Raw genomic sequence first — 18468 nt, 5'->3', positions numbered from 1 at the left:
ACGATTCCTTCCAGAGCAGCCCTCAGTTCTGTTGCAGATCCCCCCAGTGTGTCTCCGTAATTAATCCCTGTTGTTTTGAGGGTCGGAGGAAATGCCGGGGGCACGTGAGGTCGTGGGAAGGGGGGAGATGCAGGCCAAGCCAGGACTGTGTGTCCCTCTGCATCCCTGACACTTGAGTGCACACTCGTCCCCGGAGATGCTCCCCAGCCTCTTGTTGGAGGTGGCTGGTGTCGGAAAGGGGAGGTCCAGTGTCACCCAGGAGGGTCTCAGGAGAAAGGGCGGTCCAGTGTCTTGCTAGGAGATCTCAGGAGGAAGTTTGGCCTGTTCAGATGCCGGGAGCTGGGTGGGGGAGGGGTCCCTTGATTCCACTGCCCCCGGGGCAGCGCTGACGGTCCCCAGGGTTAGGCCTCATCAACAGCCCCATTTCCCGGTGGAAAATCAACGAGATTACAGGTTTCAGCCTTAGAACACACGAGCACTATTATTATCTTACAAAAAGCCAGGCTGGCCTTCCCACAACGCTTTTAATACGACTTAGCGTCAATATTGGGGTTCGCGGTTACCTCAGGAAACCCGTCTTGAACAAATAATGGGTTCTATTCTCTGGAACACACGGGCCGCCAAACGACGTCTGAAAGCCGACTGGCTCGTGGAAACAGCTCTTTCCGTAGCAGGAAGAAGTCAGCCGGAGGCTGTGCCTGATGCTCGATCAAGCTTCCTTGTCTCCCGTGCTGACATTTCCCCGACTCCCAGCCTGGGCTCTGATTGCTGGTGTAATTGCCCCTTGGTCACGAGTGGTAATGACCGCTCTGGACCTCCCACGCGGTAAGCCCAGGCGCCAGGGCACCGGGCCTCCCGGGAGCACGGGCACGCTGCCACAGGCTGAGGGGGCACCGGTGGACCCTCGGAAACCACGCCAGGTGCACGCGTGGAGCAGGGCCTCGGAGGTGGTGCTCTTAACTTGAGGTTCGGCCCCAGGGCACCCGACATTCCTGTCCGCTGGTCTGGAAGGAAGAGACGCCATGTGAAGGCGCTGTCCTGAGAACAACACGCATCGATTCTGTTCAGTGCCCACAACTTACCCACGTTGGAGCGATTTGCACACAAGGAAACTGAAGCAAGAAGCCTCTGGGGCTGGGGGCCGGGCCACCGACGCCCCTTGAGCAGAGCTCGTGCCGCCTGCCACCCCCTAGTGTGTGAAGGGCTGGATGGTGGATACGCGAGGATCTGGAAGGAGGAAGGGGGAACTGGTGATGTGCGAGTCCTCCCCAGGCAGGAGAGCAGGGCTAGGGGTGCCTCGGGAGGGCACAGGGTCCTGCCTCCCTAGAGACCGAGCCATCTAGAAGGGGTGGATGTGCCTGTGGCTGCGGAGTCCTGGGGCTTCCCACAGGCGGGAGGCCCCAACGTGGGCTGTGTCTCAGGCCCCGGAGCCGCAGGAGCTGGGCTGGACCGGAGCAGAGGGAGCACCAGGGTGGTCAGCAGCGCCCCCATGCGCCTGCAGACTCGGGGGCCAGTCAGGGAGGAGAAGGGTCCCCCAGCTGTGCTCACGTGGCACCATGGGTGGCCACGCACCTACAGCAGCAGTCACACCAAGAGGAAGAAACCACAGAAGCCAGGAAGGTGACAGCGCATCTGTGATGGGGGTAGAGAGTCGGGAACTCAGACGTGGCTTGTCCCAGACGTGGTGCCCGAGACCCGGGGTGAGGATAGGTAGGAGGGGCCGTGTGTCAGGCAAGCTGGGCCAGTGAGCGCTGGGTGCTTTGGTGGCGGCTGGGCAGGGGTCCCGTGCATGTCCCTGCCTGGCCCCTCCAGGGACTGACCCAGCTCAGAGTGGCCTTGGGGGCCCTCGGGGCGGGCAGTTTATGCCCATCTGCTTACTGCTGTTGGAGGGTTTTCCTTTCAAGCGACACGCCACGCAGGTAAACATCCGTAACCAGACTGAATTCGACCCTGGGCTGCGGAGACGGGTTCTGGGCTTCAAACATGTCCACCGCTCATGACAACGCCCCGCCCCACCCCTGCAGCGCCCCAGACGTGGGCGAGCAGACCTCACATGCAAAAGCAGGTTCCCACCGCTGAGGGCACCGAGGGCAGTGTTCTGGTGCCCTCCAAGGCATCTCATGAGGAAACAGGTCGCGGGGCATGCTGCTGCCCTGGGGGGGGGCCGTGGCTGCGGCCACCAAACTGTCCCCACAGCCCCAAGGCTGGCCATGCTGGCATCTGTCCTGCGCTACAGGGCACTCGCTGTGGCAGTGTTTGTAGCAGTGAGGATCGGAGACGGCCGGAACGTCCAAGTGCAGGAGAGCGCCGGCGACATCCAGATGCTGGAGGGAAGGACAGCTGTGGAAGGAGCCGGCAGCTGTCTCCTGAGAGTGAACCGAAGTGAAAACAGAAGGTGTTAATGCACCTAGTGTTCATCCAGTTACAGGGAAGCGAAACGTCTGGGGGAGCGGCCACGTGGGAGGTGAGGCAGGGCTGGCGGGCCGGGCCTCTGCGGGAGGTCCACACACGTAGAATCAGAGAGAGGGAAGCAGGCCGATGCTAGTGTGGACGTCGGCGAAGTGAGCTGTCCCCGGAGCATCTACAGATTGCAAGGCTTAGAATAAGAGGAATCTGGTCCCTTGAGTCCTGGAGGCCAGAGTCCACGGCCACGGAGTGGGGAGTGGGCACGTTGGCTGCGGGGGCTCTGAGGGCAAACCCTGGGGGCCTCCCTCCCGCTCCTGGGGCTGCTGGCATCCTAGGTGTCCCTGCTTGTGGCTGTGTCGACCCTTCTCTACCCGTCTCCACCAGGTGTCTGTGTGTCCCTCTTCCTCCTGCGAGGATGCCGGGGTGGGGGTGGGGGGTCGGCCAGGGCACAGCCGGCTCCAGGGCGGTCCCATGTTACCAGACGAGGCCCTGCTCTGAGGTTCTTGGCAGACGTGGATTTGGGGGCCCCACTCCACCACTAACGGGTGTGGTGGGAGGCGGGGAGACTGAGCGAGAGAAGTGAATTGTCCCAGTGACGCGGAGCATGGCACTGTGTCCTCAGTGGGATGGACTCAGAGGACCAGAGAAGATCTTTGTTTTAATGGTTTTATTGCCCAGCTTTTCACCCTGAAATCATTACTTACAAAATACGTTACAAAACGCGATGGGAGACGGACGTGGCCCACAGCGGCTCCCCGACAGCAGCGGCCGGGAGACCGGTCTCTGCAGCCTGCCCTGCGCTCCTTTTCCGGGCCGGGACCTGACCCAGGGCACAGCCGCGTTCAGTGTCTCTTGGGTCTCCCCCGGGGGCGGAGCCTCGTCCTCCGCACGTTTGGGGGCATCGGCCATGGTGGGGTACGTGTCCCAGCCTGGGCCCGTCTGCTGTTTCCTGGCGGTCTTGCCGAAGCCCTGCCGGGCCCCACTTGGGAGCGTCGTGGCCAGGCGCTCGCTGTGTCATCCTGACCGCTCGGTGACCCGGCGTCTGCGGCTTCTCTGCTGCAAAGTTACCACTTCCCGCTTCGGTACCTTGTGAGGACCTGCCTGCTGACTTAACGCCCCTGGGGGTCCTGCGTACGGCATGATCGCTGGCCCTGGCGTTGGCCTCGGGTTCTACTGTCCCCAGCACTCTGCCAAAGGAGGAGCTTGCCCCGCCTTCCCTCTGTTGTGGACTTGTGGGCACTTGTTTTGTTCAGTGGTGCCGGGGCTTGAACAGGTGTGTCCCCCGGATTCATGTGCCACAGCCCTGACTCTCGCTGTGATGGTCAGGAGGCGGGCCTTCCGGAGGCGCTTGGGTGGGACGGGGTTCCCGGGGTGGGCCCCAGGGTGGGATCGGCGCCCCCGCAGGAGAGACCCCAGAGCGTGCGCTCCGCCCACGTGAGTGAGGGTGGCGCCTGGAGGCCCTGCTCTCGGAACCGTGAGGAATAAATGTGTCTGCAGACTCCCCAGTCTAAGGCACTTCCCTGTGGCAGCCGGAGCTGGGACGGGGGGCTCGGCATTGTTAGCTTTGCACAGACTGGCAAACCTGGCCTGTGGGAACCTTCGGGCCGGCTTGGGTCCTTCCCACAGCCCTGCCGTCGGGGTGCGCCCTGGCCCTGCGGCTCTCACGTGGCCCAGCCTCCTGGCACTTCCTTGGTCTCAGCTCCGGAGCCAACCCCCCCCCCCCCAACCCACCCTGTGGCAGGTGGATGTTAGACCCCGGGCTGTCTGGGAACAGAGCTGAGGGCTACCCTGCACCACCCCCCAGGCACCCAGCCCATCCGTTCCCTGCAGCCTCTCTCTCTCTCTCTCTCTCTGCTGCTTCTGTCTCCCGAGGCGACACCCTCCTACCCCCAGGGCCTCGCGCTCTGCGGGGACTTCGTTCAGAGCTCCACGGCCGCCACCCTGAGACCCTTTAATGAGCTTTGAAAAGGGCCCCTGGATGCTCATTTTGTGCTCTGCCTGCAAATGATGCAGCGGGTTCTGATGATCTGCTGCTTGCTCGGTTCGAGAACACGCACAAAGTAATTTCAGGCTTGCTAACCCCCGTCTCTCAGCGAAGAGAGATTTCCTAAGTAGGGCACAGTGTCCAGACGCAGGTCCCTCTGTGTTGCAGCGTACGGCCAAAATACTGGCTAAATACCTGTTAGCGTGGAGTGGGACCCCCAACCCATGTCCGCCCGGCCTGGGCCTGCTGGGGGTTGGGGGTCGGGCATCCCTCCGCCTGTGGACGTCCCCACAGGCCTCAGCGCCACTGCTTAGGGCGAGGAGGGGCTGGGGTGGGAGGTGGGAGGCAGGGCCGAGGGGCACGGAGTTGGGGGCAGGTGCCCAGGAGGTGGGGTGCTGGCCCCCGGGGGCTCTGGCTGTGTGGAGAGAAGCTGGCCTCGGCGGTGGCGGGCCGGCGTGTGTGGGGGAGGCTGACTCACCTCACCAGACAGGCAGTGGCCTTGCGTCTGCCCCGGGAGGGAGGCGCAGGGAAGGGGACGGGAGCAAGCGAGCGCACCTATGGCACAGCAGCCCCGGGGCCAGCTTCTTGCACACACCCCGGGCCTGCCGAGGCTGCGTCGCCGGGACCCATGGGGCAGCGGCAGCCCCTGGCCGTGGTCAGCAGGACAGCTCGGCTGGTAGTTTCGATCTATTTGCATCTCCAGCTAGAAAGTCGCGCGGAGCCGTCAGAAAGCTACTCACTGGATCAAAAACCCACCCCTTCGACGTGCTGGAAACACCCTCTCGGGAGCCGGTGGCCTTCAGAGCGTCGTCCTGGGGCCGGGACCCACGCCCCCACCTGTCGGGCCCCTTGCTAGGGTTCAGCTCCCGTAAGGCTTCTGACAGCTGCCTGGGCACGGTGAGGGAGCAGAGGGAGTGGAAGAGGCCTGTCCTCCCCTGCGGTGCGTCCCCCTCGGCGCACAGACCCCAGAGCGCCCCCCCCTTCCCCCCCCCCCCCCCCCCCCCGGCGGCCGGAAGAGTTAGTTTGCTGCCTTCTCGAATGGATCTGTAGGTGACTATCACCTTTTCCTTCTCAGCTTTTAAAATGATCATTTTGTGTATAATAGAACTTTTTAGAATCTTCGATTGAAGTTTCTTGTGTGAAAAAGGCTTAACGGATATCCGAATGTTTAATAGCTGGTGGATTGTAACCCGCCTTTGAATGCGTTTGTCGAAAAGCCTCTCCAAATATTAGCCTTTGATCCAGACGGGGAAGGAGCGTGCAGTGAGGCCCCAGGGCGGAGGCGTTCTGGTTTGAACCCGACGAAGCGTCTGCCGGACCCTTCATCCACACGACTGATAACTTGAAGAGAGAGGAATTTAGCTCCTGGAATAAGTAAAATTATTTAGATTCTAGACAAATACATTTAGTGCATAAGTCAATACTGGCTGGGTTTTTAAAGTTCAGTTATAGAAACAGAAGTCCTTTGCGTTCTGTTTGGAAAAGCCAGACTTCTAAGCAAATAGCGTTTGTGCTATTTTTTCCCATGCCTTCTGTTCACTCTGTGTGCTTGGAGGGACACCTGAGGCAGCCGTCCCCAGGGGGGCAGCCTTCCTGGAAAACACCACCCCCTCGAGAGCAGGGGCCTGCTCAGGGCAGAAGTTCCCAGTGTCATGACGGTCCCGTGGTAGTCTAAGCCCCTCGGGGAGAGCAGGGGGAAGCCGGGAGGAACAGGAGGGATGTCTTGGTCCCTCGTACATTGCTGGAAGACTGGAGCCTGGGGAGACTCAGAGTCTGGGTTTCTGAGCAAGTTCCCCTGGGTGTCAGACTCACGGCTTTGTAACAGACCAAGTGAAGTCACAAGAAAGGGACTCTGCCCTTTCTGGGCTACGCCGCAGCCCGCGCGGGGTGGATGGCCGCGGGGGCATTGCCGTCCCCGCGTGACTTCCTGTGGGGTGCCCAGGATGTGCACCACGGCTAGCCAGCCTCCGCTGCGATCTTGTCTCTGGCGGTGGCTGTGGGAGGCGCTGGCTGGGCGCCAGGGCAGGGGTGGTGGGGAGGCCTGCCCCTAGGCCAGCTCCTGTGTCCCCTGCACCGACCGGCCATTCCCAGGGGCCTCTAGTTGGGTGGAGGTGACAGATCCTACCAAGGATCCTGACTGACACAGCGTCCTACACTCGCTTAGGAGTCTGAGGTTCTGGCTTCCCTCCTCGGAGACATAGGTACCGGCCGACACCAGGCTGCATTTCTATGTGATTGAACGGTTCCCTAACATCAGCAGCCTCTGCTCTGCTCTGCACCCATTCCCCTCACCTGTCGACCCCTGGCCAGTGCGTGCAGGTGTCTGTGACCTGTGGCCCCAGGGCCCTTGATTCCTGCTGCAGACAGCGGTGCATATTCCTACACTAAAGGCCGGGAGGCCTTCTGCCCAGGGAAACGGGGGTAACTCAGCACCCCCCCCCAGTCCACCGGGGCTCCGTTGCCTTTCTGTCGTGTACCCGGACAACGAGGGCAGTCTGCTGTCCTCAAATCCCCCTCTTGGCCACCCCCACCCCTCGGGACCCAGTCCCTTCTCAGACTCGCCTGCCCTGGGCCTTCCCCTTCCCCACCTGCCAGCTTGGGCCGAGGGGCGGAGTGGGGCCTGGGGTGATCAAGTGGTCGCCCGCCCTACGGAGGGGGTGCAGGGCCCCGAGTCTTCAACCTGACCTGAAAATTCGTGTCTCCCTCTCTCCTTCTCCCTGCCCCTTCCTCCTGCCTCGCCACCCCTTCCCCTGCTCTGTCCCTGTGTCTCTCCATCTCTCTCTGTCTCTGATCCTCTCTCGCTCTCTCTCTCACGTGCACACACCTGAAGCACATGTTCCACACAGTGGAACTTGCCCTGTTCTCAGGTGCACTGACTCGTGTTTTCTGTTTTGTTAAAATGAAGAATGAAGCCAGACTCACTAAATTGAAATATTCTGCCATTTCCATTCTGTGTAAGGACACCAAAAATGGCAGTTGAAAGAAGGCCATGGCTCTCGAACTTGGATGAAGGGACTGCTCCCCCGCCCAGCCAACTCCGCACCGGGAAGCTGGGTGGGGGGGAGTCCAGGCAACCCCCCACCCCCACCTGCAGACACAGGTGGGGGAGCCGCTGGCTTTTGTTTTGTTTTCCCAGCCCTGGGGTGAGCCTTCTCTGTGCAGTCAGGTGGGCTGGGTTTTAGGACCCTGCTCTGCGGGGTGGGTGGGTGCCCCAGGCTTTGTGCTACGGTTGTGACCCAGGGGTCTTTGGGAAGAAGAGGGCAGTGGGCAGTGTCTTCCATGGGGACAGCGGCGCACAGGACTTACTAATTAACTGTATCTCAAAAAAGGCAACCTCTTTTTCTGCTGTCAGTAATCAGGAAGCAGGTAAAAGCCATGAACTTTGGCTGGTCAGATGCATCTACAGAGATTAAAGTGGGATTGTGGAATAAATATAAGAAAAGCCAAACACGGAGAATCCATTTACTCCATAAATCACCTCTTTCACGGATACAGAAACTTTATTAAAATGCTTCTCTCAAAGGAAAAATCACATGGCTTTTCTGGGCTTTAACAGCCAGACTTTGTGTCTAAAGGTCACTTGGTGAAGAGCATAAATCCGATGGTAAAGTGCAGCGTGGACACAGGGACTGAGACCTGCGTAGACAGGATATGGGGCAGGGGCAGGCTCTTCCCTCCCAGGGAGCTTGCTTTCTGCAGGAGGTTAGTGTGGGGAGAAAACATGGCTTCAGGGTTTGGAGGTTAATTTCACTTGTATTAAAGAGTGCCATGTCCTCCAAGAATAAATGCTAAATATAGCATTCATGTCAAGTCCCACAGCAGGGATTTGACATTGGACCAGAACGACAGACTTTTAGGTGTAATAGAGGACCTTTCATTCATTCATACTCCCGTCCAGCACCTATGCTCCCATCCATCCACCCACCTGCTCATCCATCCAAGTACTCCTCCATCCATCCATCACCTATCCATCCAACCATTCCCCATCCATCCACCCATCCAACCATGCACCATCCATCCACCATCCATCCATCCATCCATCCATCTATCCACCTACCTGCTCATCCATCCAAGTACTCTTCCATCCATCCATCATCCATTCATCCAATAATTCACCCATCCAACCACCCATGCATCCACTATCCATCTACCATCCATCTATCCATCCACCATCCATCCATTCATCCATTGTCCATCCATTCACCCATCATCCATCCATCCACCATCCATCCATCCATCCATCTACCTGCTCATCCATCCAAGTACTCCTCCATCCATCCATCCATCCATCCACCCATCCACCATCCATCCATCCATCCATCCATCCACCATCCATCCACCCATCCATCCACCTACCTGCTCATCCCTCCAAGTACTCCTCCATCCGTCATCATTCATCCATCCAACCATTCACCCATCCATCCATCCATCCACCACCCATCCACCCATCCACCATTCATCCATCCATCCATCCATCCATCCATCCACCCACCCACCCAACTAACCATCCATCCATCCATCCATTCATCAACCATCCATCCACCCATCCATCCATCATCCATCCATCATCCATCCATCCATTGTCCGTCCATTCACCCATCATCCGTCCATCCATCCATTCACCTACCTGCTCATCCATCCAAGTACTCCTCCATCCATCCATCATCCATCCATCCAATCATTCACCCATCCATCCATCCATTCACCATCCATCCACCCATCCACCATTCATCCATCCATCCATCCATCCACCCACCCACCCAACTAACCATCCATCCATCATCCATCCATCTTCCATCCATTCATCCATCATCCACCCATCCACCCATCCATCCATCATCCAACCATCCATCCATCCACTGTCCGTCCATTCACCCATCATCCATCCATTCACCTACGTGCTCATCCATCCAAGTACTCCTCCATCCATCCATCATCCATCCATCCAACCATTCACCCATCCATCTATCCACCATCCATCCATCCATCCATCCATCCATTGTCCATTCATCCACCATCCATCCATCCATCCATCCATCCATTCATTCACTATCCAACAACCCAACCACCTGCCCATCAATCACCCATCTGCATATTCATCTATCCATTCCTCCATCATCTATCCATTCATCATCCACCCACCCACCCTCCCATCCATTCCTCTACTCCTTCTTCCTTCCTTTCTCCCCTTCTTCCACCTATCCTTCTGTTCATCCATCTACCCATTCACCAAATCCCCGCCTATCCGTTCATCCACCCGTTCATGTAAATGCCCACCCATTAACTCATTTTTGTGTAAGTATATATTAAGTGCCACTATGAACCATGTGCGGGGCCTATTCAAGACATTGGCAGAAATGATAAGACCGACTCCTCAGTCCTTGCTCCCAGGGGAGCTCCCAGCCCACTGAAGACAGAGACAGCACTCCCCTTCCATAGGGCGCCTGCTGGGGCCAGCTGGGGAGAGTGGAGGGGTTTAAGAAGCAGTACCAGGGCTGAGCCCAGGAGCAGGGGTTAGAGCAGACTTCTAGAGGTGATGTCCAAGAGAAGCAGGGATGGTGTGAGGGTTCGGTGGTTAGAAAGTGGGGGATGGGAGTGGAAAGGAGATTGTTCTAGACAGAGGGATAGGCAGAGGAGAAGACTGGCGAGGTGGACCCCAGCATGTGGTGACAGGGAACCTGAGTTCCCATGCTGGGCAAACCCACCACCTATTCTAGTTCCCTGGGGCTGCTGTCACAGAACAGCCAGGGCCGGGTGGCCTAAAACAACAGAAACATACTCTCTCACTATCCTAGAGTCCAAGTTTGAAGGCAAGCTATTGGCAGGGCTGTCCCTTCCCCAGGGCCCTGAGAGAGAGTTCCTCTATCCCATGTTCCTCTCCTGGCTTCTGGTAGTGACCTCTGGTCTCGGGCCACATTGCTTCATACTGTCCCTTTGTGGTCACACGTCCTTCTCCCTGCGCGTCTGCATCTCCATCTCTCTCCTCCCCCTGCAGGTCACCAGACACAGTGGGTTACACGGACCTCCTTCCTATGACCTCACGTTAACTAATTACGTCCCGTTAAATGTCTTTCCCACGTAGGACACCACTTCACATGTGCAATGACAACCACTTGTGCTGTCGAGTGTGTGGGGCCACGGAAACGCTCATGGGCTCGAATATCTTCCAGAACCACCGTAGCGTAACAGTAATTACATCTCCAAACAAGGTCCTGCTCTGACATGCTGGGGGGACACGAGTTCACCTCCGATGCCACCCCCGAGGTCATTGCCATCTGCCACAGGTCCTCTCCTGCTAAGCTGGACCGCGCTCACCCCCGGGCTGACCGGCATTTCCGCTGGTCCCCTTGTGCGTTCGTAAGCACTCGCACGTGCTCCTGACAGATGTGCGCACGCTTGGGGGGGGCACATAGTTGGGGGTGGAATTGTGGCATTTGGGGGGGCACGTCATCCCCGGTTGGGACTCCTGAGCAGCAGAGCCTGACGCGGGGGTGCGCCCGATTCGGAAGGGGGGCACCCTCAGGAGAAAGCGAGGGGGAGGGGTGGCCAAGAACAGGTCTGGTTTCAGGTGCAGTGGAGCCCGGCCCGACCCTCGGGGGGCCCGGAGCACACTTCTGCCTCAGGTGGGGTGCCCGGCTTGTGTACACCCGTCTCAGCCGGGGCTTGGCAACCGGCCACTCCCGGGCGGGCCTTGAAAGCCAGGCATCTCTGGGCGAGGCAGTCCCTGGGGTGCTCCGGACCTAAACTGCTAGGCTACAGCCCGGGCAGGTGGGGAATGTCACACCTGGTGGCGGAAGAAATACCGCACGTGGGGTGGGGCCCCCGAGCACCCAAAACTGGTTTTGCGACAGTACGTTCAACTTTGTAGGCCGTGCAAACGCTTTCCCGAGTAGATGTGTTCATTTGCTTTCCTGCCCGAAATGTACGGGGGCTCCCTGCCCCTGCCTGCTCACTGGCACGGGGCAGGGGGCGGACTTCTCAAATTTCGCCGGTGGGGCAGGTGATGGGTGGTGTCACGTCGTGGTCTGCCTCGCACATCCTCGCTTCTTTAACAAGCCTGAGTATCTTTCCGTAGGCACATCGGCCACGGGGACACGCGTTCTCTGCTCTGCACCTGCCCGTCTCCCTACTGGGTTTTTGTGACGTTGTAACTTATAACTTACGCACATACTGTATACGTTTGGTTTTCATCCAGGGCTCCTGGCTCACAGCTCCCAAAACTCTTGGAGTTTCCTGAGAGAAGAGTCATGGGAGCATCTTGTGTTACAGCATTTGGTCTCTGGTCCTCAGCTCCTGAATCACTTGCAGCCACCAGGGTGAAGTGTGTGTCTCACCCGCAGCCCTTTTCCAGCCCCGCTGGTCTTACTGGACGAGGGCACTGTGGGAAACCCCGAAGGAGCACTGGTTGCCAGAGGAACCCCCCTGAATTGAGGGTTGGAAGATTTAGCCCCACCCCTGGTTTCTGGGGGAGCCTCGGCTGGGGCTGGATCAGCGACCAGTGGCCCGTGACTCAGTCCACCACAGCGCGCGGTGAAGCCTCCTAAAACCCGGAAGGACGGGGTTCAGGGGGCATCCCGGCTGGCGGGCCGGACCGCTCCGTGCAGCACCGTGCTGGGCCCGAATCCCAGAAATCCTTTGGCTGGGGACGTCGCCCTGTGTATGTCTTCCTCTGGCTGTTGACCCGTCACCTTTGACACCCTTGGTAACAAACCAGTGCTCTTTGGTTTTCTGAGATCTGTGAGCCACTCGAGCAAAGCATTGAACCTGAACAGGGGGCTGTGGGAACCTCTGACTTGCGGCCATTCGGGCAGAAGCGCAGGTGACAGCCCGCACTTGTGACTCACCCAGAGCGGAAGTGGACGTCTTGCGGGACCGAGCCCTGAGCCTGTGGGATCTGGCGGATGGTGTCAGGAGTAGCCAAACCTCCAGACAGCCCGCCGGGGTCACACAGAACTGCCCGGCGTGGGGAAAACCCCCGCGTGTCAGAACTGGACTCAGAGTCAACACTGACCACTGACCAGCAACGTCCCGTTTTTATTGACTTGTAGGAGTTCTTTATATATTCGAGGGATGAGCCCCTCGTCGCCTCCGTATGTGGCTCAGCTCTGGGAAGCACACGGCTGTCTGTCCGCGGACTGCCTAGGCAGGACCCCAGCCCGGACACTTGGGGCCAGGACACCAGCGAAACTCCCGTCATAACCCAAGGGCTGTGGAGACCGGGTCTCTCGGCAGCTCTGGGGAGGCGTGGCTCTGTGAAGGCAGCCCCCGGAACCGTCCAGAAAGGCACTGCACACGCTCGGCTTTCTGGAGGATCTCTGCTGATTGCTGCAGACCGGGCGTGAGAGCGCGTGGGCGTGCACACGCGTGCTCACGTGTGATGTGTGCGGCGTGCGTGGTGTGTGTGTCCACGCACATGTGCCGTGGGGGGGGCATGTACGAAGAGGGCAGCCCACGTGTCTGCAGCTTCACGTATGTGGCGTGTGCAGCACGCACAGTGGGTGTACGTGCGTGTCCCCATGTGTCCAGGGACGCGGACAACCTGGCCTCCAGGAGTTTTGGACGTCCTTCCCACCCCAAGACCTCTGGCCCCACAGCTCTCCCAGGTATGTGACGCCCAGAGGCCTCCCCGTGGGGGACCGTGGCCACCGGCGCCTGGGGGAGGGTACAGCAGGAACGGAACAGGCCAGGGTCCTGCCTGAGCTGCCGGAGGCCACGGACACTGAGTCAGAGTGGACCTTGCCGGCTCCCGAGGCACCTTGGTGACTGGTGCCTCGGGAGGCATAACCACGCTAGGGCCCACGTGGCTCATCCCCTTGGGGCAGGGTTTCTGTCCCATTGGGGTCCGTTGTGATGGCTCGTCTTCACCCTCGACATCCACAGGCTGGCAGAGGTGGAGACACCTGGGGGCCCGGGAAGGTGGGCTGCAGCCATGCAGCAGACCGGACCCCGGGGAAGCAGCGCAGGAAGCTCCGGATGGTCGAGGCCTGGGTCAGCAGCACGTGGCTGGGGCCGTGGAACTGACAGGAAGACTCTCTGTGCGTGTCCCACGGTCCCTGAAGGAAGCTAGGTGTCCTTTGGGGAGGGCGATCTGGGGCAAGCATGGCCACGTGGGTGGGGGCAGGAGGGCCCTGATGTGGGTGTGCCTGCGGGATCCGCCAGCTGGGGGCAGGGCTGGGGGCCTTGTAGGAGTGACCGGTGTCCTGGGAGGTGGGTCACAGCCTGGCGGGAGGGACCAGCTGAGGGGCAGAGCTGACTGGCATCTAGAGGGACCCCTCTGGCCACAGACTGGACGAGAGATTCTCAGGGACCAAGGGCAGGGAGCCACACAGGACTCTGGTGTCTTGTCCCCAGAAGAAGGGCTTGGGTTGGGGGTGTGGTGGTCTGACTGCAGGGCTGGAGTCTGGACAGGTGGGGAGCCTGCAGGGGAGCGGACGAGCGCATGAGGGCTCCAGAGAGTCGAGCCAGGGTGGGGCTGAGCCAGTGGGCACCAGGGACACCTGTAGGTGTGGGCGGGGGGCTCAGGTTAAGGCCTGCTCCCCAGAGGCCCAGCTGTGCTCCCTGTGGGTGAGGGAGGAGCTGGGTTAGAAGAACTGACTCAGGAGTGAGAGCCTCAGGCACAAGGTGGGTGAGGCCATCGCTCCAGCCAAGAAAAGGTAGCCACAGAGCTACGGTGGTTTTTCCCACACGGATTTATTGTTGGTGATGCGTCACACAAGATGCCGACCACGGACACAGACAGACAGATGCGACACCCGTTATCTATGCAGAGTACTCAGCTCCTCAGAAGGAGGTAGACCCGGTTCCTGTTGGCCATGACCCCCGACAGCCCACGAGCTGGTTTCCCTGCGCGGGGAGCTCCTCGGCCCCGGGCACCAGGGTCCCCTCGCTGGGCCACCACGCGGCAGGGTTCTGACTTCCGGCAGCTGCTTCCCTCCAGGCGACGCGGGCCGCGGTCTGCACCGGCGTGGCTGATATTCCTTAACCGACAACTGGAACGTTGGCAAGCAGATGTTCAGAAACCAACCCTGCGTTCTGAGAACCGGCTTTGATTCACAGGGAAAAAGGATTTAAAACAGCCATTCCCTAACGTCAACGGTGTTGTTACTGATGCGACGTGTGCCTGGGAGAAATCAAGTCCCGGGGGCCTTCCTCGCCAGGGCCCAGGTCTCCAGGCCGCCTGCCACGGGCACGCTGTGTGGTCAGGGCCCGCCAGGTGGGCACGTGCTCCACACGTGAGGAGCACGCCTTCTCCCACGGCCGGGGGTCCACGTGAGGTGGCCACGGCTGACTGGGGTTCACTCGGACTCCCCGGGGTTTTATTTCTCTTGGCTAGAAGGAAATACAGAGCATCCGCGCTGCACACGCCGGGACCCTTGGGGGGCCGCGACCGACTGGGTGCGTGGCGTGGAGACACATGGTGGCCCCCAGTTTGTTGCCTTGTGCGGTTTCCCCGCTGTGCCTTCTGCACAATGAGGCGAAATATGACAATGGGCTTTCTTAATTTGAGCCCAAACCGAACCCAGGAAGTTACAAGCACTGGGCTCTCGGCATCCACAATTACCACTTTTCTCCTCAACACACGGGCGACAGCAGGACCCGCGCTGCAGGGCGGCCGGGGAGGGGAGCTGGCGGGGCACACACGGAACGCGGACGGACGGACGGACGGACGGACGTCTTCTACCTGCGGGGACGGCACAGATCTACGGCAAGTTATCGCGGCGACACAGCACGGACGGCCGGTCCCGTCCTGGCGGCAAGGAAGGGGCGCAGGGGGTCAGGGCTGAGCCTCTGCGTGGTGCGGTCCCGGGAATGCAGAAGGGGGAGCCTCCGAGCAGCCGTCTCTCCCGAAGCCCGGCTTCCCGCGGCGGGGCCCCCCGGCCTCTGCGTCCTCTACACCAGGAGCCAGTGGCGCAGCTAGAAAGGAAACGGCCTCTTCAGGAGCGAAGCGGGAGCCACTTGGGTAAAGGCGGCTCCTGGGCCGAGACCCGCCAGCAGAGCGCCCGGCCGCCACGCAGCACGCTCAGCCGGGCACGCTGGTCTGGGGCGCCACGGGCCGGACGCCCACGATGAGCTTCTAGGAATACGCCTCGCGTAAACAGCCTTCCACGTAATGTAAATGTACGTGAATAAACCACACGTGAATACTTACACGCTGAGCCTCAGAGAAACAGGTAAACAAACCCGTTGGCGAGGAGCAGCCAGAGAGCAGGGCTGCGGTGGGGGGGCCGGGGCGGGGCCCCCGGGGCGTGTGTCACGCCAGCCGCCGGGCGGACAACGCCGGCTGGCCGACCGGCGGTGCCCCGGGCGCCCCGGGGCCGCCTCTGTGGGGCCTCTGAGCCCCGTCCCCGTGGACGGCCGCACCCTGCGCTTCCGTTGTGTTTGCTCGACCCCGGAGGAGTCGGGGGCAGGCCCCACTTACCGCTCCGGGAGGCCAAGACCGACAAGAGTGGTATTTAGTCCTCCGGCAAATGTCACCACCTGCTATTATGCAGCTGTTACTTCGGCCTATTTTTGAGCACAAGCCGTTCGATCACTAAATGGCAAGAACCGTATGTTTTAAACGCTTCGAAACGAGAACATGCAGGCTCGTTCCTGGTGCGGCCGCACCAGGGGCGGGAAGACGCTGAGTCTACCGCGGGTGGGACAGGGCTCCCCGCCCCCTCCAGGAGGACCCGCAGGGCGCGTCTGCAGTCCTGGCCGGGACACACACTGCCCGCCGGGGTCCCCGGGGGCCCGGGCAGGGCCGTGTAGGGCAGGCAGGTGGAAGGGGCCGGAGCCCTAGAGCTCCACGGGGACGCCCCACTTTAGAGCAGTCCGCTTTTCAGGGACACAGAAGTATCTATCGATGTGCGGGGACCACAAGGCGCAGAGGTCAAGCGAGAGACCAAAGTGGCGGGGACTGTGTTTGCTTCAGGGGTGGGGGGAGGGGCGCGGGCAGGCGCACGTGTTTCTCAGCGTGGCGTCCGTGTGGCAGTTCACGGGGCTTTGTCACTCAGACAAATGCATCTAACAGGAGGAGCTGTGTGTGCACGAGTGAGAGGGCGCTGTACGTCCACGTGCCTGCGTCGCGGAGTTCACGGAACTTTTGAGGGAGCCGAGACCCGGAGGGCTGGGTGAGTGTCACACACCGGAGCCCCGAGGGGAACAGAGGCAACGGGCAAGGGTGGGAGGCGTGGGCTGCAAGGTTCCCAGAACCGGTGACACCCACCCGTCCACAGACCCTGGACGCGCACGATGTCTCGTGCAAAGGGAGCCGCCGAGCGCAGCCTCAGGATGCCAAAGACAGCAGCTGTCCGCCGAGAACCGTGCGCGCACGGCAGCGGTCTCCTGAGTGAGGGCAGAATAAAGTTCACGGACACACGAGAGTAGGGACGTGTGTCAGGCGCCCTCCTTAAAGGCAAGTCCGAAGGACTGTTTCTTCAAGCAAGAAAACGCTCCTCAAAGGGGCGACGTATATGCCAAAAAGTCGGGAGGAAAAATAAACAGCCAACATGCACGTTAACCCAAGAGAGCACTTCCATACAACACAGCAATAATTGTGATAATAATAGTGTCTAACCTGTGGGTTAAAAAAAAAGACAGAAATTGGACGCTAATAGCATAATAAGTCCTTGTAATATTAACGATGGGGGTACTTGATATATTTAAAGTGAGATACGTATGTATGATTTCCAAGGTAACTGTTAAAGGAATAAAGTATAATTATGTAAGTAAAGCATATGAGTATGTAAGTTCCAAACAGAAAAAAGGGGAAAAAGGCAAAAAAAAGCAAATCCTCCAAAAAGCGATCCATAAAAAGGTAATAAAGGAAAAAAAGAAACATTAAAAATGCAGCAAAGAGTTAAAAAGATCATGGAATCAAGCCTAAATGCATTAATGATCACAACAAATGTAAATGGACGAACCTCTGTCAGAGCAAAAAATTCCAGGTGTACCCCAGGTCTGCAAAAGAGGCCTGCATTTTGAGACCACCGCAAAGTTGAAAGTGAAAAGATTACACAAGAGGGCGCCCGGGTGGCTCAGGTCACGATCTCAGGGTTCACGGGTTCGAGCCCCACATCGGGCTCTGTGCTGACAGCTCGGAGCCTGGAGCCTGCTTCACATTCTGTGCCTCCTTCTCTCTCTCTGCACCTCCCTGCTTGTGCTCTCTCTCTCTCTCAAAAATAAACAGGGGCGCCTGGGTGGCGCAGTCGGCTAAGCGTCCGACTTCAGCCAGGTCACGATCTCGCGGTCTGTGAGTTCGAGCCCCGCGTCAGGCTCTGGGCTGATGGCTCGGAGCCTGGAGCCTGTTTCCGATTCTGTGTCTCCCTCTCTCTCTGCCCCTCCCCTGTTCATGCTCTGTCTCTCTCTGTCCCAAAAATAAGTAAACGTTGAAAAAAAAAATTTAATAAAAAAAAAATAAAAAAATAAAAAATAAAAAAAAAACATTAAAAACTTTGAAGGATTACACAAGATATTTCTGGGAGACTCAGGAGAAACCTGGTGCGGCTACGCTCATCTCAGCCCAGGGAACTTTAGCAGCAAAAGCACCACAAGGGAGAGAAGACGTGTGAAGTCCCGGGGGAGATGTGGCCGTCCGAAACGTGTCTTTAACTCAGAAGCAGCCTTAGGATATAAAGCAAAAATCTCTTGGAGCTACGGGGGGAAAGTGGACAGGTACGCTCCCCAGGTGGGATATTCTAGTGTTTCCCAGTCCTCTGGGCGAGCCAAGCCGAAGGCGAAGGCGTCGCGGGTACAAGACGGACTGCAGCGACCACAGCCTAGCGGGGCGGACGGAAGGGGGAGCGCGTCAGCGGCTAGAGGGCACGTTCATCTCAGGATGCGCTAGCGTCTGCCAAGGGTCAGGGGCTCAGCCGCACACAGACCCGCACTCGCTTCCGGGAACAGGGTCGCAGACGTCTGAGCGAGACGCGACTGCTTCACACATGGACCGCAGGCAGATCAAGGAGACATCCCTACACATCTGGGGACTTGAAGGCACCTCACAGGGTGGAGGAGTCACAATGAAAATTAAAATACCCTTAGCACTAAGCGATCGGGAAAATACCAGGTTAAACGTGGTGGAACGCTTTGTTAGG

At 59.2% G+C, this 18468-nt stretch overlaps 1 protein-coding gene and 1 long non-coding RNA gene across 2 annotated transcripts in view; one reads left to right on the top strand and one right to left on the bottom strand.

Moving 5' to 3' along the window:
- Positions 1-14061: 14061 nt before the first annotated feature.
- The window catches only part of SLC6A3 (solute carrier family 6 member 3), a 45772-nt gene continuing 41365 nt past the window's right edge, over positions 14062-18468 (bottom strand). The window contains exon 17 of the mRNA XM_045036648.1: positions 14062-15304. Within this exon, the coding sequence (XP_044892583.1) occupies positions 15281-15304 (24 nt within the window). The 3' untranslated portion in view covers positions 14062-15280. The remainder of the gene's footprint in view (positions 15305-18468) is intronic.
- Positions 15569-17105, top strand: LOC123380607. Its single transcript, XR_006586620.1, has 2 exons — positions 15569-16503; positions 16609-17105. It is a non-coding gene; the product is annotated as an uncharacterized LOC123380607 (long non-coding RNA).

Source organism: Felis catus, chromosome A1, assembly GCF_018350175.1.
Source record: "Felis catus isolate Fca126 chromosome A1, F.catus_Fca126_mat1.0, whole genome shotgun sequence".
Classification (NCBI taxonomy): domain Eukaryota; kingdom Metazoa; phylum Chordata; class Mammalia; order Carnivora; family Felidae; genus Felis; species Felis catus.
This window is presented reverse-complemented; position numbering and strand designations above follow the sequence as displayed.